Source organism: Aspergillus mulundensis (assembly GCF_003369625.1).
Source record: "Aspergillus mulundensis strain DSM 5745 chromosome Unknown scaffold_9, whole genome shotgun sequence".
In the NCBI taxonomy this organism is placed as follows: domain Eukaryota; kingdom Fungi; phylum Ascomycota; class Eurotiomycetes; order Eurotiales; family Aspergillaceae; genus Aspergillus; species Aspergillus mulundensis.
In genome coordinates this window covers 522,142-543,113 of record NW_020797897.1, presented here as the reverse complement: position 1 = coordinate 543,113, position 20,972 = coordinate 522,142, and the positions used below count along the sequence as shown (strand labels likewise).

Below are 20,972 nucleotides of genomic sequence, written 5' to 3'. Positions count from 1 at the left end.
TTTTTTTTAATATAAATAATATTAAAGCTCCCGCAGGGCTTTTTAATAAATATATTTAACTTTTTTTAAGGGCTTTTTTAATATATTTATATAAAACCTTAAGCTTTTTTAAAAATAATAAGTAAATATACTTACTTAAAGGCTTAGCACTAGGTTATAACTTAATTATATAATTATAAAAATAATAAAATATAAGAATATTTACCTTTATTTTAAAAAATATATTTATATATTTATAATATTATTTAAATAGCAGGATTTTTTTAACCTTTGCCTTATTAAGGTATATTATAACATAGTTTTTTTATTTAAAAATTTATACTTAGAGTACTTTAACTCCTGTAATAATTTTTATAGTATATTTTTATATTATTATTATATATTATAAGTATTTAAAATTATATTTTACTTTTTAATTATATATTTACTTATTAATTTATTAATTTAAAATAGGTATTATAACTAATAGCCATAAAAACCCTAAAATTATATTATAATTATTAATATTAATAATTTTAAAGTTTTATTAATAATACTATATATTACGCGTAAAATCTTTAGTATAAACTATAAGTATATATTTTTTATAAAATATTATTATATAGTTATTAATTACGTGTATTTTATAGGCTAGCCCTTTACTTTATATTAAGTAGGACTTTATTTAGCACTAGTTTATAAAATTTACTTTTACTTTAAAATTAATAAAAACCCTTATATATTATTTTTTTTTATTTTTTTTTTATTTTTACTTAAATTACCTAGGCCCGCGGTGTATTTTTTTATTTTATATAAATTTTTAAAGCTTATACCGCGTAAAGCTTTAAAATTTTATATTTTTTATATTATTAAATTTACTTAAAAATTGCTATTATAAAGGCGTTTTTTTAACCTTTACTTAGTAACTAGTAATATTACTTAAAATATTTAATATAATTATAGTTTAGGTATTTACCTAGGTATAGCTTTTTTATAAATAAAAAATTATTTAAATTATTAGGTTATTTTATACTAGTATTTAGTTTATATTTTTTTAGTAATAAAAAGTGCCTTAATTTTAGTTACTGATAGCCTTGTGCAAGTTTAGTTAAAAAACCTTTTTTTATAATAATTTTTTTTTACTTAGGCATGTTATTTTTAATATTTATTAAGTATAATATATAATTATTATAGTGCTTTGGTTCTTGGTATTTATAAATAAAAAACTTTTTTTATATATTTTTTAAGATTTTTTAGTATAGGTATTTTTAGTACTAATTATTATTATACTTATAGGGTAAGTATTTCTTAATTTAGTTTAATAATTATATAAATTACTTAATAATTTATTATAGTTACTACTTTATATTACCCTACTTAATTAGTAAGTTATTAACTAGCACTATTTTATTATTAATTATTTTAATTAGTATATTAAAAAAATTTTTTTAAGTAAATATAATTTTTACTTTATAAATATTAAACTATTCCTGCCTGCAGTTTTTTGCTAAAAATTTAATAAATTAAAATATTTTATAGTTATTATTTAAGTAGTAGGTTAGGAAGGTTTTAAAGTATGTTTTTATATTTAACTTTTAATTATTAAATTTTTTAATATTATTTACTTAATATAGTTTTATAAATAGTAACTTTTTTAAAAAGTTTTTTTAAGTTATATTATTATTATTATAACCCTTTTAATAGTTTCCTTTAGAATTATAAGGTTATTAAAGTTTATTTAATAAAAAATTATTAATTACTTAATAAATTAAATAAGTATATTATATATTTATTAATTAATTTTAGCCTTTATAATTTATTAACATGCCTTTTTAATTTAGGCATAAATTTATTAATATTTTTTATGGTGTTCTTACTCCTATAATTTTTTTTTATTAAAATTACTTTTAATATTACCTATAATTTTTTAATAATTTTTTTATTATTTTTATTTTCTTGCCCCTGGGTAGGCACTTTATATTTTAATATTTTTTATATAATATAAGGTTTAATAACAGGGGCACCCTTAAAATTTTTTAGTTAAAAGTTTATAAATTTTTTTTAGGTATATTAGTTAATTATTAAGTTAGGGTTTTAATTACTTTTTTAAAGTATTATTTACTATTTTTTAGGATTAAGTTTATTACCTAGTTATTATATAAAATAAGTTTTTTTTTAAAAAAAAAGTAATTAAAATTATAAGTTATGTTTATATACTATAATAAGCTTAAAAAATATAAATTATTATAATAAAAAAGGTATTATATATTTATAGTAAAAGCTAATTACTAATTTTTTAAATTAAAGTTTTAAGTTAAACTTAATATTTTATATATTATATAACTAGCTATTATTTTAGCATGCGGCTAATTTAGCGCTAAAGTTCCTCCGCCCGGCGGCCTCAGGCCGCCAGATTGTGTTATTACAACACTGCGCAGTTGCAACACCATAATGGTAATAATAGTAAAAGCAGGAGATTTAAAATATATAAGCATGTATTATATTACTTAAGGTATAAAAAAATTTTATAAGCTATTTTAACTAGCAAGCTAGTAAAAAAAAGCTTGTAAAATATATTTATATAATAAAAAAAATAAAAAAGGCTAATAAAAAAGTATACTTATAAAAAGCTTAAAGCTATTATATAAAAAAGTTATAAAAAAATTAAATAGGAGTTTTAATATTAAGCCTACTAAAAAAATATAAAATAATAATATTTTATAAATATTAAAGGTAACTATAATTAATAAAAAGGTAAAAACACCATGGATTTTAATTTTTTTAAAAAATTATAAAAAAATAAATAAAATAAAGTTTAGTTAAAAAAATAAAGTATAGCTAGTATATTTTTATAAAGGCTTGGGATATTTAAATAACTATAGATTTTAAATAATTATATTTATAAAAAATTAATAATATTTACAAGCATGCGTATATTTTATAAAAAATCTTAATACTATTAAAAAGGGACTCCGCGAAATAAGGCCTAATATTTTTAAAGAAAATACTAGTAAAATTTTAGCTATATAAAGTATAGGTACAGGTAAAATATACCTTTTTTTATTATATATAACAAAGGATTTTTTAATAAAGGTTTTTTATATACTAGTGTGGAGGGGCAGTACTGGAGCATGGGAGCTAAGGAAGCCAAATAATGGTGGTAGCATAGGGCTGGACAGTACGTAATATAGGTTAGGATAATAATAAAAAAGAAAATATATATATTAAGGTAAATAAGTAACTAGGTACAGGAAATAGATTGCAAGGCTATAAGTACTATAGGAATTAATATTAGGGTGCAACCCCACTACACTAGCAGGGGCTTTTTAAGAATATTTTATAAATTATATATTTTTATTTATTTATAAGGCCTTAAAAAACTTAGGCCATAAAAAAAAGGGGTAATTATAAGACTTATTATATTATATATAGCTCTTTTATAAGACTTTAAAATATTTATAAATAGCTTTATTTATAAATAGTTAAGTTAGCCTTAAGTACTAACTTAATATATACTAAAAATATTTAGCCTTTGCAAGGCTAAAGATTTAAACCTTAATATTAATTTTAGTATTTTTATTTTTTTTTTAAAATTATATTTTATAAACCTTTTTTTTAAGTATATATTATACCTTATTATATTATTTGCAAATCCCTAAGGCCAAGGACCTTATATAAAAGTAAATTATTATTTTATTTTAACTAAAACCTTTATAATAAGTTTATTTATAATAATTTATTAAATTAAAATAGTAATTATTTTTCAAATAGCTTTATTTATTTTATAAACTCTATATAATAATACTTAGTACTAAGCTAGTATTTATTATATATTTTAAAAAATTTTTATTTGTATTTTTAAAAGGTAACTTGAAATAGAAAAATTAAAAAAAAACTTTTAAATTTTTGTTACTTAAATAAAGTAAAAAATCTAGCTATACTAAGCTAGCTAGTTATTTTTAAATTTAAAAATAACTTTTATACTTATAATATTATTAGTAAAGCTTATAATAATTTTTAAAGCAAGTGTAAAAGATAAAGATTAATTAATATTTATTTTAATTTAATAATATAAGTAATTAATAAAAAAGGGCTTAATATACCTTTAAAAAATATATTTAAAGGTATAAATAATTTTAAAATATTTAAAAAAGATAAAAATTTAACAAGCTAAATTATTAAGTTAATATTTAGGCTTATAATTATAAGGCCCTTTATTTATTATATTAAGTAATAGAATTATTTATTAAATACTATAAAAAAATAAAAAAATTAAATTATATTTTTAAAAGTTAAAACTAACTAGGGGTTTATATAAATATTTTAAGCCTTTAAATTTTTTTAATAGCCTAACTTTTTTATTAGAATAGTAAGGTATTATTTGCCTTACTTTTCTATACTAACCCGCCATGTGGAGGCGTTAACAAATAAGAACTCCACCTTTGGCTAACACTCGGAGATGGATTCTCCAGTCGCTCCTCCAGGGCTCCAAACACGCCCTAATTACCTTAGACTCCAAGCCCGCCCAGCGAGTTCTCCAGCGGCCACAAATCCCGCATCGCACCGCTACTCGCACCCGTCGAGAGTTCCCTATACAAGTACGCGAGGGACGGAACAACAATCCACGCCCCTATAAGCCGAGCCATTCGCCGCCGGCCGCTCCCACCACGCATCCACAAGCGGAATCGTCTTCCCACGCAACGCCCGCCAATCCCCCCTCAGGTCCTCCGAAAATGCAGGTGCCAGGTCTGCCAACATCAACACCACCGCCCGATCAAGCACCAAGCACGCGTAATTGCGCGCCGCGCCGCGGATCACCCCGTCGTCACCGAGCTGGCGCACTCCGCGCAGATGTGCCCTGAATTCCTCGCGGATGCGATCGGCCGAGGCGTCCGCGAGTGCGGCTTCATCCTGCACGACGTCGAGCTTGAACCGGCGGAGCGCTTCGTCCGCGTATGCGGTGGTGGACTGGGCCCGGATGGTGCGGCGGGTTGCCTCGACCAGGTTGTGCATTGCTAGGGGGATCTTGCGCAGTGTGTCGGCGTCATAGTCGACGAGGAAGGCGTAGAAGCCCCATGTTGGGTCGATGCTGATGATCTCGTCGGTCTCGGTGAATATGGTCTCGTCGGCTATGATCTCTTTGAGGAGCTGGTGGATTCCGTCTGGAAGGATGTGGGAATACTGTGCGTCCAGGGGGTTTAGATAGGTTGCTGGGTCTGAGTCTGCGCGGACTTGGTTGAGATTGCGCACGAGGTCTTTGATGTTGGGTGCTGCGCCGGGGCCATAGGAGTGTGGGGTGAAGGTGCGGGTCCTAGGGACTGGGCGGGTTGCAAGTGTTGGGTCTGGGGGTGTGGTTGGGCGCAGACTGACGGGTGGTCTTCCGCGGGTGGTCATTTCGAAGGGTTGGAATTGGCGATGATGGAGGTAGCAGTCGTAGGGTCCTGTTGCTGCAGGTGTTGAAGCTGGTGGGTGGCGTGAATCTTAGGTAGGGGACTTTCACGGGAGAAACCTCCGCTCCAACAGAAGGGGGTACCTACCTAGGTTAATGGGTGGAATGGTCCACCGTTGGAGAATTCCGGATGCAGAGAGCAAGTATCGATGAAGCTGATATACTGACAAATCGCTTTCTATATGAAAACTGCTTTGATATACACCAGCACATACGACCATAGGGTGTGGAGAACAGGGCTTCCCGTCCGCTCAGCCGTACTTAAACCACACGCCGGCTGGTTAGTAGTATGGTGGGTGACCACATGCGAATCCCAGCTGTTGTATGTTTTTGTTTTTGTTTTTGGGAGAGGTGTGGTGGTGTCCGAGGCACGCATCTGCGAGACGGGTTGGCATTGGATATCATTGGTGTAAGACCGAACAGAATACATGATCTACTCTTGCTAGGAGTTGGCTGGAGGAGCTGGTCGGGTCTGTCTCCATGTCACCTACTTTGAGCATAAACTTGCATTATCAAGGTTGGGACGCCCTAGCCGGTGCGGTGCGTATATCGTCTTTTTCACTTATGGCAAAAAAAGCACAAGGTATTCAACCTCGTACCACCGTAATCAACTTCCGCTGATTAATCGGAGGGCTTCCCCGGAAGAGGTAAGAGTGGCTACGCCTTCCTAGGCTGGCGAAGCTCTGCTCCGGAGAAGCGTTTAGCCATTTAGCAGGCCTCCACACTCCAGCTTTCTCCAGTCTACCGTCTCCGGTCCCCGGGTAACTGCCGATTGCTGTGCAGAATTGCGGGATCTCGGATTCCTCGGACTGGCGATGACGCAGGATCCCTTGAACTTGGCCCGGATCCGAGCCGTGGTGTGCAATGCTATAAATGGCCGGTCCTGGCCGAATACATTACCATAGGTATTGCTCTTCATCAACACCGAATCCACCATGGCAGCGTCGGTGCTCAGATTGGCCGTCCTCTGGACGTTGGCCGTGCAGGTTCTCTGCGAGGCCGTTGACCCATCCAGGCTCCTCTCCTACCCTACCAAGCCGCGCGTGTTCATCCTCTCCGATATCTCCAACGAACCTGACGACCAGCAATCGCTAACGCGCTACCTCCTCTACTCCAACCAATTCCAGACCGAGGGTCTCGTTGCGTCGACATCCACCTGGCTACGCGATGAGGTCCACCCGGAGGACATGCTGCAGGTGATCAACGCATACGGCAACGTCACGGCAGACCTCAACCAGCACGCTCCTCCTGACGCTCTTTATCCCTCCGCGGACTACTTCCGGAGCATCCTGCGTAAGGGAGCCGAGGTGAGACAACCCCCTAAGCTTACCGTATGTCCGAGCTAACGCAACCAGACCTACGGCATGAGAGCCGTCGGGGAGAACATCACCCTCAGCGACGGCGGAAAGCTGCTCCTTGAGCGCCTCCAAACCCCCTCCACCCAACCCCTCTGGGTCCTGGCCTGGGGCGGCACCAACGTCCTCGCCCAAGTCCTCTACAAGATCCACGCCACTTTCCCCGCCAAAACCGCCGCAACCCTACGCTCGCGCCTCCGCGTCTACGCCATCTCCGACCAAGACGACACAGGCGCCTGGATCCGCCGCTCCTACCCAGACATCTTCTACATCTCCTCAACCCACGGCTGGAACCAGTACGGGCTGGCCGCGTGGATCGGCATTTCCGGCGAGTCGTACTACGGCGTCGACGAGGGCGGGCCCAACGCCACCACCGTCTCGCACACGTGGCTGCGCGAGAACATCCAGATCGGCCCGTACGGCGCCACCGCGTACCCGGACTACAAGTACATCATGGAAGGCGACACCCCGACGTTCCTGTACCTGGTCCAGAACGGGCTGGGCGATCCAGAACACCCCGGGTATGGGTCGTGGGGCGGCCGGTATACGAAGGTTGACCCGTCGACTGCGCTGACTCCCAACTTCAACCACTACAGCGACGCCGCGGACCGCGTGCGCGGCCTGAACAACCGCACCTTCACGTCGAACCAGGCCACCATCTGGCGCTGGCGCGACGCCTACCAGAATGACTTTGCCGCCCGCATGCAGTGGACGCTCCCTGCCGCGAATGCCACGCGGAACCAGAAGCAGAACCACCACCCCGTCGTCTCGGTAAACGGGAGCACGGCGCTGGCCCCGTTCAGTCTCACAGCTTCAACGGGATCCACCGTGACGCTGGATGCAAAGGGCACGTACGACCCGGACGGCGACGAGCTGGCGTATAGCTGGTGGCAGTACAAGGAGCCTGGCTCGGACGACTGGAATGTTGCCGGGCAGGTGCCTGCACTCGGGCTGGTGGCCGAGGGCAAGGGGGAGCGCGTAAATGTGCAGATCCCGACGGCGGACCAGAGCTGCAATGGCAAGGGCGAGAATCCCTCGGGCTGTTGGCTGGTGCATTTGGTCCTGGAGGTGCGCGATAACGGGGCCATTCCGCTGACGACGTATCGGAGGGTGTTGATTCAGACGACGAATGAGACGGTCGTTCCTGATGCTTAGGGTTAATGGACGGGAGTTTGGGTGTGGGATATGACCTCAGTTAGTTGGTGAAAGGTCTACTGTATCAATAATGAGTGCAACCTAGCAAATACTTGGTATAGTCTCTGCTCATGTGTTGCCGAGGCCTGAAGTACGGGGTGCATAAGTTATCTCAATATGAGATTTTATGTTTTATATATAGCAGCACGTCTCTTGCTCTGCTGTACCTTCATAATAATGTCTTGATATTGCTACCTAGATACTATGGTATGGTACTCCCGCTGCGCTGTCTGTCCAGAACCACTGTACATATATCCCTCGAAGACCATTTGCGAAGCTGCATAGACCATGACTTGTTCAGTACAGGCCTCGGTATGGTCATTGGGAGATTAGTGAAGCTATGAACCGACGAATTCAACTTCTCCATAGCATACCTATGGTACCTACAAGCTTTGCGCCACCACATCAGCGGCTAGACATTATACTCTCCAGATGCTGTATAGATCGTCCAGTCCACCAGGGATTTCTTCCTTTTTCTTGAGCACGCTTTGTCTTGGGATTTTCCTACGGACATAATACTTGAGTGAATATGGTAGGGTACCTAGACGTGTTGACCGTTGCTTGTCGACAGTCCAAGCATGAATCAGTCCAGAGTGCCTCCCCAACTTAGACTTCAACAGCAAATAGAATCCCATCCGAATACTCCATTGGAATTATGAAAAAGAAACGATGATGCGCAATGCCGTTAAAAACCCCGTCATTCTAGACGGTTTCGTCCAAGGTACCTAGGGCACGGGCTCAGCCGTCACCCGAAGGCTTTAGACGACCCTTTAGCCATATTTCAAGCCCGGTGGGAGTCGGATAGAATAGAATAATTCGCGTACCATATCATCCTGGAAATACCATATGTGGGCGGGAGCCCTCCAGCTAGGTCGCAGCAAATTTGACCTAGGGCTAGGGTAGCTTCTCGGGCGCCCCTTGTCGCTAAAGAGCGGACATACAAATGCTTGCCATGGACAATTATCTGATTATCTGACGCCCGGACAAATATACTCGGAACTACGGAGTAGTCTACAGTGCTAGTGCCAAATCAGTCTGACCTCATCACAATCATGCAGGCAGCAATGCAGGCGTGGGTCCGATGCCCACCATCTGCACGATCGCAGGGATCTAATAGGCCATGTGCCAGCATGTCTTAGAGGCCAATCTAGCACTACTATAGCCGAGGCGCCCAGTCCTCAGCGGTGGAAAGTTAATATAGCCACCCCCACAGCGCCGAGCGCCCCTTGTTGCCGGACCTGGTTAGAGGGTCTCACTGTCTGCATCAGGTGATGGGGGATCTACACAGCCATCGGAACCTTGGGGATGGAATCATGGAATACTCTGTAATCGGAGCCCGAGAGATCCGAGGAATGCGAATGTCAGTCTGACGATGGATGTCTTAGGACAGAGTGAGACATGGCCATTTACATGAGCTACACTGCCAATTTTAGCACTGCTTAGGGCTTGCCCGCTGGGGCTCCGCTGCGGGGATGGATGCAACCATCCATATGTCACTCTCCGCTTTTTCATACAGGTTCTATTCTTGAATTGGAGGACTGAAGTCATAAGACATCATGTTACTCTCGGAGTAGAGAAAGGGGCAGATCATTCGCTGAAGAAACCTATAAATACAGGCATCCTCCCAGCTTAATATCCATCTAATTCATCATCAACTCTCCAAACTTCCATACAAAACAATCTACAATCTACAACCCCCTCCAACCAAACCACACCGCAACAATGAAGTTCACCCTCACAACCCTCGCCCTCACCCTCGCCAGCATGGGCACCGGCGCCCTCGCCGCCCCCTCCGCCGCAAAATCCATGATGGTCTCCAACACCCAATGGACCATCACCTCCCTCAAGCGCGTCTGCAACGCCGCCGACACAAAATGCACCTGGACCTTCGGCATCGACACCCCCTCCAAGTCCGCCGACTGCACGTACGTCGTCAACGGCTCCGAGGTCAACGGCGGCCCATCGAACTGCGGCGACTTCACAATCACCTCCGGCTGGAGCGGGCAGTTTGGTCCCGATGCGGGATTCACGACGCTTTCTGTTGTTGATAATGTTGCGCGCCAGATTGTTTGGCCCGCGTATACGGATAAGCAGCTTGACGGGGGGAAGGTTGTCAAGCCGGATCAGAGTTATACGCCTGCTGCTTTGCCTTGAGGGAAGAAGATGTTGGCAAATGCTTTTCGTTTGATCTTTTCTCGATGGTATTCTTTTTGAAAATATCAGGTTGTGCCTTGTTATGTTGGAAGTTTAATCCAAACTGTTATCTATTCATCATCAATATCTCTCGAGGTCGCTGGGTGGGCTCTCTTTGATTCAAGTATTCGATATACCAAGCACCAAATGAGTTCTTGGTTTCTCTCGTGCTCGTTCCACATCTTAAAATGTCCGTAGCACAATTCTTCAAGTGGCAGGCAAGTCCTTAAAATTCTCTTTCAGTCAGGTGCTGGCGTATGTCGAAATCATCGTGCATTCGAGGCTTCGTTAGAAGGGAAAATACCATGGAGATTACAGTCGGGTAAAGTCGCCAGCGTCTGATTCGAATGGACAGAGAAACGCAGCTGAGTTAGGCTCAAATGCTCGTCTATGCCCCTTACGGCTGAGCTTTAATCTAAATGACAGACCCCAGTGCCTAATAACTGGGACAAGATTCTAGGAATATAACACTCATTGGAAGTATGGACATCTATCTAAACACAGACTCATCAATCTGAAGACCTCCAGTCCCAATTAGACCAACGGTCCATGGTTCCCAATGTCAACCTTACCTGGATGTTTACCGATTCAGCCTTGGGTACACGAGTCGTCCTCTAAGTCGGGTTCCAGTTCATTTATGCCGGGGTAGGTATAGCTCTCGCGCCAGCCGCCCACCTAGCCGGATATGTGATTGCACTACCGTATTGGTTAATGGTCTTATATTCTCGCCGCAGATGTGATTATTTGTCCAAAGTACTCGGTATGGCTAGGTAGTCCCAGGTCCCAACCTAGGGCTGATCAGCACTCACTTGCAGCGGCTCCGTGGTGTAGTGTAACAAGTTCAAGCTCAAGCAGGATTCCCCGCGAGATCCTGGGGCCCCGGCCTGCGGTGCACATTCCTGGTTCATGGTCCCAGTCATGGGCGTGATCCCGCGTACCATCTATTTGGAATTGGAGGTCCTACCTGCTTTGTGAGTGTCAGGCTGGAGCTGCAGGTGCTCAACTAGACTACTGGACGCTGCTGCCTAGATAGAAAAGCAAACATCCATCCATTGGATACGGCTGCAGGCCCGCCTAATGCGGGGGTTGTACAACCTTAATGGGCGCAAAAGCGAAAAGTGGAAAGATTTATCGCAGTACGGTATGTTCTACCGCTGTCCGGTGTAGCCACCGTGGGAAGTCTTGACCCGCGCCTGGGTAGAATGACCATTAATTGCCTTCCGTTGTGATCAATTGTTGTCCATCCAGCTGAGCTGTCCGGTGTACCTGAGTCCCGTCTTGATCGATGGGTCAGCAGGGTGATCAGCGGGGTTGCCGGGCGGGCCTTGCCGGACCCATGCAGCGGCTGGCGAGGCTTGTACGACCTTGGCGCAGTTAGCCCTATGCCGATGCGGAGTGCAGAGTTAAGGGGTATCAGTATGGGGCTAGGTACGATGTTGCCAGATCGCAACCCGTGCACACCTGGGGTTAAAGATACCCCGACTGGGAAAGCTTGATTTGCCTGTCCATAATCCATCTCCTATCGGCAGTATCGGCACTCTGAGGTCGATGAAGCCACGCGATCTAAAGATGACTGGCATTCAGAGAGCTGAAAACCAAAACTATACTATCACCGTGAAAGGCACGGGAGCAGTGGAGTGAAATTGAAATGTCAACGCCTGTGCACATTTAGGTGAATCATCCACCCAATAAGGGCAGGGAAAAAGCAGCGAGTGTGGAGAGGAGCCTACTCACATTTCGAGTCTGTTTATATCATCTCAATCCTCATGCATACTGCCCTATACTACGTTTGCCTCTGGCCTCATGTGATCCCAACTTTCCAGCAAACAATCCACAACGTGCAGGCAAGGTCTTAACGCGCCTGCCAGCAACAGCACAGATACATGCAGCCTAAATGTCAATTACAAACATCTTCCTCACCCGGGGCGTGACCTTCCTCCTTCCTTTCTAGGGAAATGAACGAAATCCCCTCAAGCCCAATCCGATGAGTTGCACTGGATGAAACTCGGGGGACAGCAGGTCGTCAAGTCTCGCTCCCCTACCAGCGCAACGAAGCAAAAGGAAAGAAGAGGAGGAGTAGGAGAAAGAAAGTAACAACACTAGAGTCGACGACCCAAAAGATTATAAAAGGGCGCCAGCGGACACCCCAACCCTTTCCATCCATACTCATCCCATCCCATCGCATCCAACGTCTCCTTCTCAAGTACCATACCCAGTTCACTCATTCCACATCTCTGAAACTTCATCACGCCAAGTCAATCACCCGCCCACCATGCAGCTCATCTCCCTCGCCACAGCCAGCCTGTTTCTCTCCGCCGCACTCGGAGCACTAGCCAGCCCAGCCAACCCGGATCCGGCGAATGCTCTCAGCGCCCGCGCTGCCTCGGACATCATCGGCCCCGAGAGCCTCGAAGCCCGGACTGCAGCCGCCGAAGTCGAAGTGGAAAGCGAGGAGAGCGAAAACGATCTTGACGCACGGGCTGCAGCCCCAGCCCCAGCCCCAGCTGAGAACGCCGCGCTGGGAGTATTCCCTGGCGTGAGTGCTTAGCCCTTAGACCCCGGACCCTCAATTCCCACCCTCAATTCTCACCCCCAACCTTGGCCGGCAAGAACCTAATGCAATGGATGCTAATATCTTATCTCCGTGTCATTAGGAATGCTTCTGGAAGAAGAACGAATGCGTTTTCAAGATGAACGGCAAAACCAATTACGTGAAGTGCCAGACCAAGTTTGCCAACAAGAGGGTACGTAACTAACCGCCCCGGAAACATGTTGATTGGACCTTGAGTGGCTGAATTCGCGGCTTTCCAAATGTAGTGCCCCAGTGATCATCATTATTGTACATATGAATCAATTACGCGCAAGGTTGTGTGTGACAAGCCTAAGCCTTGATGAGGAGATGTGGCATCGAACAACGTACTTTGATGGCGGACAAAGTATGGGAGTGGACAATTCAACATTAGACTATTAGTCAAGGGGGTGCGAAGCTGCTCGATTCAACATCAGAGCCTTTTCTTTGTTATTTGGCTTTGGTATGAAGCTCTAAGTGACTGTCACGCAACGCTCGTTTACTACCTAGCATTATTTGCTTGATACTTCAGCACTTTCAACAATTGCTGATCGAGCAAGACAGAATAAATTGGTTTCCTCGCTGCTTTTTACATAAGTAGCTCTTTGCAATTGGGATTGGGATTGGGTCAATGCAGTATTGCGGGCGTACGGAGCAGCATTCATGCCTTCCTAAGGTGCGTATGGAGTAAGCCCTTGGATCGGACCGTCAATTCCCGTGGAGAGCCCTTGGAGAGTGCCGACTGCCGAGCGATCCTGCATGTTATAGCGCGCAGACTCGATAATCTAGTGGCTGGAAGATGCCCAATGGCGCGGCCTTGTACAACCTCAATTTTGGGGCCCGAGGCCAAAGCGTCATTCCAGTTCTTTGTGCAACAGCCAATGGATTACCACCAAACAGTGCAGCCTAGACAGCGGTCTGCTCAGGGGCAGTGGCCTCTGAGCGATATAGCGGTATAAAAGCTCATGAGCTTTGTTGTTCAGTCTCGCTGTTCATGATCGATATAATCATCCAATTCATATCTTCTTTATAATCCGTCTCCTGCGAAATGCCATACTACCATCAGCGCAATATACAGCACCACCCGGAGTCCCTGCTGGTCTCACTACCTGGAGGAGGCAGCGAGCAAGACCCCATGAATCTTGTCGGTTTGGACTGGGAGGAGATCCGTCAACTCGCGGCTCAGGGAAATATCAGTGAGCTCCGATCGGTCGCCGGCAACAGGACATGGATCACCACCCACCGATACTGCGGTGTCGGCGACGGAGTGGACTTCCTGGAACAGTATTTGCATGATCTGTGGCATGTCTACTATCAAGCGGGCAGATACCTGTCGCACAAAAGCCCCGAGCACGATTCGATGGTTCTCGATATCCTGCGCATCAAGGGCAAAGGCCCGCTTTCGAGACCAGTGAGGGGAGTTCTCGGCGTCGATGTCGCAAGGACCAAGGACGGCACACTGTGGAACGACCTGCCATTTTTTGTGTCCGACATGGTCGATTTCTGGATCAACGGGTTCGTCACGATGTCTGTATCCCAGCGGGTTAACCTGTCCACCTTTCTCGCCAAACTGGCATCGACCCGCATCTGCAAGGACCGGCTGTGCCAGATTGCCCTGTTTCTGTTCCGCGCTACTTTGGAGAATGGAGGACGAGAGCTCCGCAGCGAGTTCGACTCCGAGGACGAAGACCCAATCCGCACGATGGACAGACTCACCATCGCAACCCTGCTGCCATCAGTCCACGCGTGGATTGATGAGGCTGGGGATAACCTTGTCCAACTCGCGGATGTCTCGTGGAATGACTGTCCAAATGTCATCGGACGCGGAGGAGGGGGATTCAAAGAGTGGGAGGTAGCGCAGCAGCCGCAGAGCGGGTTTACGCCCTGGAGATGGATCTTCTGGGTTAAGCGTCTGAGTGAGATCAAGGAAGAGGCAGCAGAAGCGGGTGACAAGAAGCTTGAGGAGGACCTTGCTGAGACTATTGAGAGGATGCTAGACCAAGCGGAGGAGCGGAACTCGCATGTGTTGAGGGTCTATGAGAATGGTCCACCAGCTCTGCGCGAGGATAAGCATTTGCGCTGCCTGAGGAAGGTCTTGAAAAGGATGAAGGTTGAGGATGACAGCGACGACGATCAACAAAATGAGGATGGGAAGGAGGAGAGTGAAGAAAAGAAGAGCGAGGGGGAGGAGTAGCGCCAGCCCCGGTGGGAAAGACCGACTCGATGTAGGGCTACGGGCGGGCCAGCCCTCACGTCCACTGCCCCTTATCAGCACCAGTATGGTTGACAACTTGAGAAGGCTTATACAGGCCCTTTGTCACTGAATATCATTATCAGGAGTTACCTCGAGGGTCTCACTGCTTGAATCATCTGTAGGGAGCTACTAAGCCTGTCATAAGCTGGAATAGCCGTCTTTGTCCATGTTTCGATGTTATGAAGGTCTGATGCAATCATACCTATTTACATACCTTTGAGATCTACTACCTAGCCTACGACCAGAAGCTCCGTGCTACCATAACATAACCACCATAACTCTATCAGCCGCCCCTATTCAAGCGCACACTCCTCACCACCTGCATAGCCATGCATTTCTCTCTTACAACTTACCTCCATGCCACCATCGCTGCCTGCAGCACCAGCGTCCTAGCCGCGCCCGCCCCAGGTACATCCGCGTCCCCCCGCTGGACCCTAACAAACGTGAGACGAACCTGCAACACCGAAGACACCAAATGCACCTGGACAGCCTAAGTCCAAGGCAACCGCCTGCACCTACGTGACCGACGGCTCCATTGCTATTGCATACATCCCCTGTATCTTCTCTTTTCCAATCTTAGTTTCGGTGCCATTAGAAGCGCTACTAACGCAATAATATTTATTCATGTAACTTGAACTTGCTCAGAGCATTTATCATACCTTGGGATGTACCTACTTCCAGCCCTGGAGCACCTACAACATGGGACCGCCTAATGTCTATCTACACGCTACAATTTGCCTTAATTGCCCTATGATAGTCAAAGGATACGGCTACAATCTTTTATCAGAACATCAATCTGGAAACTCCTCAACATGTGACAGCATTTGATTGAGCAGTAAACTGTTTAAATAACCTTGGACAGTTGTTATATGTTTTTTGTTGTTTATACTAGTCTGCATTCTATTCCCGCTTTCTTAACTACACTGTAGCTCCAGCTACCTAGAGTTTAGTCTTGGGCGTATAAGCCTTCAAAAGCCCAAGTATCGAGATCCCCTCGCGGCACCTTCCACGCTCCATCCTCTTCTCAACAGCCTGCGCGGGCGTCACTCTCCCGAGTTTATAGCTTTCAGCCGGTATCGCAGTGGGGTTCGCGCCAGCCTCCAACAGCATCTTGACGAGATTGACTTTGCCAGTTGCCGCAGCACAGTGCAGAGGCGTGCCCCACTCGTCGTCGAAGGCAGCATTCGGATCTAAGCCCCTATCCAGCAGGAATCGGGTCATAAACTCGCTCTGCCGTATGCGCGGACGCACAGCGTAGCAGAGTAGATTCGGTTCTAGCCTCGCGCCGTGTGCGATGTAGAGGTCGAGTAGGGTAGTGTCTGGCTCCCGGGCGCGCATGATCGCGTAGCCGAGGGCCGGGATTCCCCTGGGCCCGCGGCGATTGGGGTCTGCGCCGGCTTCGAGCAGCAGAGCAACACATTCGAGATTGCGGAACATGCTATTTGCCTGAGTCAGTCGATGGCTCGACGCGGACGAGAAGCTGGAGTCCTCTGTGCTGCCGGACAAACATGAACATGAACATGAACATACGGGAGGTTGGGCTCGCCCTCGGAGCGCCTCAGCGGAGTAGGGGTGCTGGACGTGGAGCGCCTCGGCTTCATGATCAGCGTGGAGTGCGTTGCGTTGGGGTCCATGCCCCGGTCGAGAAAGAGGCGCACGATGCGTGGGTCTTGCTGTCCCTTTGCTCCGGGGACATGGAGTGTTGTCTCGGGTGTGACTCGGGCGCCGGTGTTAAACAGAGCTGTTACAATTTCAAGATACCGCATTAATGTTGCGAGCTTGAGCCCCTTGTCAAGCTCTTCGACAGTTAAGCGCCCGCTGGCAATGGCTTCTTGGACGGCTGGCATGTCGCCGGACTCGCAGGCGTCGCGGAAGGCTTCGAAGAAGGGGTCTTCGGGCACCACTGGGGTGGAGTCAAAGGTACGTTGCCATTGCATTGCTGCGTCGGATTATTCAGTTATTACCAGTAGGCAAGATTCAGAAGTCAGACTGTTCACAGGTGGCACTGGTGGCGGTCTTGTATTGGGCATCCATTGCTCGAATCACACCCTGGTCGGCTGTCGGAGCCGAGCGCTAGAGCACTTGAGGTTAGTATTTAGGCAGCCTGGGGCCTCTTGCCATTGTTGCCTAGGCATATCGTGAACGAGGAAAGCACAGTTGTATTCTGGTTACAGGGCATGCCATAATAAGGAAGGCCAACAGGCTGTTCTGCTGTAGAGAATCTCAGAAGTAGGGCCAGGACCTTTCATAGGCAGGGGCCTACCTAAACTGCAGGGTGGAATTTCATCCATAGTAGGTAGACCAAGAATCAACCTTGGAAGTCGTGGACGTAGTATCATCTTGATACCAGCAAGAACTACTCTGCTCTGTGGTTTAGAAGACAAGAACCCTTGTGTTCAGCTAGGTACATGGGTACCGGCACAAGGAACTTGAGGGCCTTGTATAAGACATGGATATCTTCTCTCCGTTGCTTCGACGTTGTCCGTGCAGCCACCAGCGCACATCAACGGTGCAGCCTGCGCAAAATTGATCCCCCCAGGGAGCAGGACTACGTCGCGGGATCCGTCAGCCCGATTTCGCCCTGCAAAACGAGAGTACCACTCTAAGTACATTCAAAGACACGCAGACGGTCAGCGCGAACTGCGTTGTGTTTGTCTCCTCCTGCAACATAGCCCTGAGGACCCGGAGCCAGCCCTGGTTGTGTGCTGCGATTCAGAGCTCTGACGGGTATATCCGCCGCCCATAGGCATATCATTCGCACTCAACTGGATGACTACCATGCCTACCATGCCCAGAGCCTTAGTGCCTGAGGTAATGTGGTCATCCCATCAGACGCTGCCGCGTTCGTCGGCCAGCCGGAGCCGCCTCCGCAGCTTGAACCAAGCCTATGGTACATGGCCAATTAATTTGCTTTAAAAGGACGCCTCCATGGTTTGTTCTCGTTGCATATACAGTCGGTGTGATCCGCGCCAGCTGAGGCCGGAGGCAAATTGGCAATCAGTCCGATCTTCAAATCCATGTTCTGCATTAGCTCGATAGATCAGACCCCTCGGTGTAACAGTCCCAGCACTTTATTCCCCGCGGGGCACGCTCTGGGGGTCTAGTTCGTTCTCCTAAATTACGCAGTAAACAAGGCCCAGTGGTCCCAATTTGGCGGCGTTAGCGACGGTCAGTCCGGTGATGAGGTTGGATATACGACTCGAGTCCAGTTCAGTTGTATTTCAAACAACTCCTCGACTAATCTGCCCCGAACCTGTAAAGCCTTTCTAAATAGCTTCAGGGCATGGATACTACCTGCGAGTTTGTTTGCAAATCACTCGGTGCAGCCTGGAGGTACAAACCATAGCCCTGGAGGTACCTATCCTGTGCCGCATGTTTAGGGCTTGCCGCAGGCGGCATCTGCAGCATGGCTTGTATGGGCAACCTTGGCGCGGTTATTCCTAGGTATGCATCAGCCAGGGGTGCGATCAATCCATTCAATTTATAGTATCCATTAGTAGCGGAATGCTGTTGGTGGTGACTTGCTATGCTTTCCCGGACGAAGGCCCGCTTGGTCGTTGGAATCGTACGGTAACACAACCGTTTGATCCGCGGCCAGCATCACTGCGCATTTGCTCTCTGCTGCATTAACCACGGAACTATATGGTCTGATTCCGAACAGACAACCTTGATTTACAAACGCACATCCCGGCCGCGATAGATTCGACGAGTTGTTCCCTTTTTTGGAAAATGAAGAACAGCAGGGCTCGTGCTCCATTGAGTTCTCAACTCATCGAGTTGCTGGTAGCTAGGATCACTTCTCACTAGGGTATCAGGTATAAAAAGCCCCTCCTGGACACAGCAATTCCATCTGTCAACGACCCATCAGCTCAAAAGCTCATTCTCAAAAATCTTTGAAATCCTTCGAACATCAAAGCAATCTCAACTTAAGCCTCTGCTGCCGCAATGCAACTCCTCTCCCTCGCCTCAGCAGGCCTCATTCTCTCCGCCGTGCTCGGAGCAGCAGGCAGTCCCGTCAACCCGCAGGGAAACTCCGTCAATGTCCGCGCCGTCGAGTTCAACTCGAGGTCAGCTCCGGTTGCGGCCGTTGAAGCCCGAGCAGCTGAGTCCTCTATCCTCGAGCGGAACGAGAACGGTTTGGACGCGCGAGCAGAGAACACCGCTCTGACCAAGCGTCAAGGCGTAAGTCTACACCACAAGTCTGAGTTACATAGCTTGAGCAACCTTCAAGATGCCGGCTGAGAATCCAAGCTCGGAGACCGGGGCCTGCTTGCTAACTATGACTTGACGCGGGGTTAGAAATGCTGGAAGGAGAATTCGTTTGGTACGCCTTGTAATAAAAACGCCCCGAGGCCCAAGCCCAAGCCCAAGCCCAAGCCCAAAGACGTGAGTCCACACCACAAGCCCGAGTTCTTACCCTGAGGATGCCGGCTGGGAATCCAGGCCGGAAACTGGGGCCTGCTTGCTAACTTTGACTTGACGCGCGTTAGAAATGCCACAAGACGTTTGCCCCCCATAGGCCTTGTGTTTAATACACTTTAAGAAGGCATTACACCAGTGACGGCGCAGACTACTTCTATGAAGGGCTCCTATGTTCGATCTGTTGAGTTTAAATAGGGTATTCTTGCACAGTGTGCGCCCGGATTCCAGGGGGATACATACACGAGGAGAAACTTGCACCGGTACTATTCAACATGGGCCGACGGAATAGTCCTTAGTCCAAAGAGAGATATGGATAGCTTGAATTCGAATTGAAGCTGTATGTCAAAAGAGACTCGTTTGCCGTGATTCCTCCTATAATGAAAGGGAACGACAAGCGAGCCATTCCTGTTGTACCTAGCCAGTCCTCAAGCGTTTTTGCGTAGGATGTTATTTACTGGGCCGCTGTTTGAACTACTCCATAGTATATTCTCGCATGAACGCAGACGCGCTTACAGCAAATATTCTATACTCATGACAGGCTCAACCATATTGCACACCACGGTAGTCATGGAGTCAGAGTCTGTTGTGCCGGAGACATCAGAGGCCAAGACCAATACCATATCATGAAGGCGAGGGCGGCGGCGGTTTCGGCCTATCCTCCCACGCAATTCAATCCGAGCCCTTCGCGATCCCATCATGCCGAAGACAGCATCTTGGCGGCCGTCCGGAGCTGTGCTTGAGGTTGGTTAGACGGCGGATGATCTCTCGAGGGATCCTGTATGGATTGACGGAGTTGTATGGATCGTCGATATTCTACCTCCAGGGCTGGATATCACAACCTCAACGCCAGCTGTGTAGCACAGCTTATTAGTGGATATTATTGCACCCTCCAGCGCATGTGCCCCGGTGTTCCAGATCGATGTCAAGGCTGGCCTGGCTGGGCTAGCACCCACCTATTCCACCTAAGGGTCCTTCTCCCAAGAGTCGGGTAGGGCTAGGCGAGAATAATCCTGCATCCACATGACACCCAACATCACCCAGGCCATCCCCCGGACCCAACCCAAATAGGTACGGACATATCTTGCCTAGGGGTGTATAACTCCGGGATTAGCAAATGTAAGCAAGGTTCTGATGCTGGGAGTGGCGCTTCCGGTAGCTAGCCAGGCCAACCCTGCAAGTCATGCGCACCTCTACAGGCGGGCCGGAGACGGACGAACCAGGACCCTTTGGGGCTTGATTGGAGTGATCCGGGACTGCCCGGATCGGCGCCGTGGAAGTTCAGGAAGGAAGGCAAGACAGCCGCAGGGGCAGGGGTGAAGACTCGCTTGCAGACCGAGGCCGATTGGTGGAAACGAATTGCTCCTTGCAGGGTGCATAGATTATTTCAGGTTTTGATGGGGCTGTGCTGCCTGTTGGGTGTCGTGCCGAGAATTATTATGCCGGGTAACATACCATCCGCACCTAGGGCTAGGCGAGGCACTATAGTAGCTAACATACTGTGCATGTGCCTGATCCTTTGACACGGCGAAGAATAAGGGGGGATGGACGGAAAACCTC

The 20,972-nt window shown here is 46.0% G+C and overlaps 7 protein-coding genes across 7 annotated transcripts; 5 read left to right on the top strand and 2 right to left on the bottom strand.

Moving 5' to 3' along the window:
* Positions 1-4,569: 4,569 nt before the first annotated feature.
* Positions 4,570-5,373, bottom strand: DSM5745_08057 (uncharacterized protein; the record flags this gene model as incomplete). Its single annotated transcript, XM_026750073.1, has 1 exon — positions 4,570-5,373. The coding sequence occupies one exon, from the start codon at positions 5,371-5,373 to the stop codon at positions 4,570-4,572; it is 804 nt and encodes a 267-aa protein (XP_026601077.1).
* A 990-nt stretch (positions 5,374-6,363) lies between these two features.
* DSM5745_08056 (uncharacterized protein) lies at positions 6,364-7,938 on the top strand (the record flags this gene model as incomplete). Its single annotated transcript, XM_026750072.1, has 2 exons — positions 6,364-6,735; positions 6,784-7,938. The coding sequence occupies 2 exons, from the start codon at positions 6,364-6,366 to the stop codon at positions 7,936-7,938; spliced, it is 1,527 nt and encodes a 508-aa protein (XP_026601076.1).
* Positions 7,939-9,699: 1,761 nt separating this feature from the next.
* DSM5745_08055 (uncharacterized protein) lies at positions 9,700-10,131 on the top strand (the record flags this gene model as incomplete). Its single annotated transcript, XM_026750071.1, has 1 exon — positions 9,700-10,131. The coding sequence occupies one exon, from the start codon at positions 9,700-9,702 to the stop codon at positions 10,129-10,131; it is 432 nt and encodes a 143-aa protein (XP_026601075.1).
* A 2,311-nt stretch (positions 10,132-12,442) lies between these two features.
* DSM5745_08054 (uncharacterized protein) lies at positions 12,443-12,926 on the top strand (the record flags this gene model as incomplete). Its single annotated transcript, XM_026750070.1, has 2 exons — positions 12,443-12,706; positions 12,825-12,926. 2 exons carry the CDS (start codon positions 12,443-12,445, stop codon positions 12,924-12,926), a joined length of 366 nt encoding a protein of 121 aa, XP_026601074.1.
* Positions 12,927-13,787: 861 nt separating this feature from the next.
* On the top strand, positions 13,788-14,933 carry DSM5745_08053 (DUF3632 domain-containing protein; the record flags this gene model as incomplete). The annotated part of the gene is made up of 1 exon (XM_026750069.1): positions 13,788-14,933. One exon carries the CDS (start codon positions 13,788-13,790, stop codon positions 14,931-14,933), a length of 1,146 nt encoding a protein of 381 aa, XP_026601073.1.
* Positions 14,934-15,932: 999 nt separating this feature from the next.
* DSM5745_08052 (ankyrin repeat domain-containing protein) lies at positions 15,933-16,930 on the bottom strand (the record flags this gene model as incomplete). Its single annotated transcript, XM_026750068.1, has 2 exons — positions 15,933-16,431; positions 16,524-16,930. The coding sequence occupies 2 exons, from the start codon at positions 16,928-16,930 to the stop codon at positions 15,933-15,935; spliced, it is 906 nt and encodes a 301-aa protein (XP_026601072.1).
* A 2,008-nt stretch (positions 16,931-18,938) lies between these two features.
* On the top strand, positions 18,939-19,270 carry DSM5745_08051 (uncharacterized protein; the record flags this gene model as incomplete). Its single annotated transcript, XM_026750067.1, has 2 exons — positions 18,939-19,175; positions 19,208-19,270. 2 exons carry the CDS (start codon positions 18,939-18,941, stop codon positions 19,268-19,270), a joined length of 300 nt encoding a protein of 99 aa, XP_026601071.1.
* Positions 19,271-20,972: the final 1,702 nt, after the last annotated feature.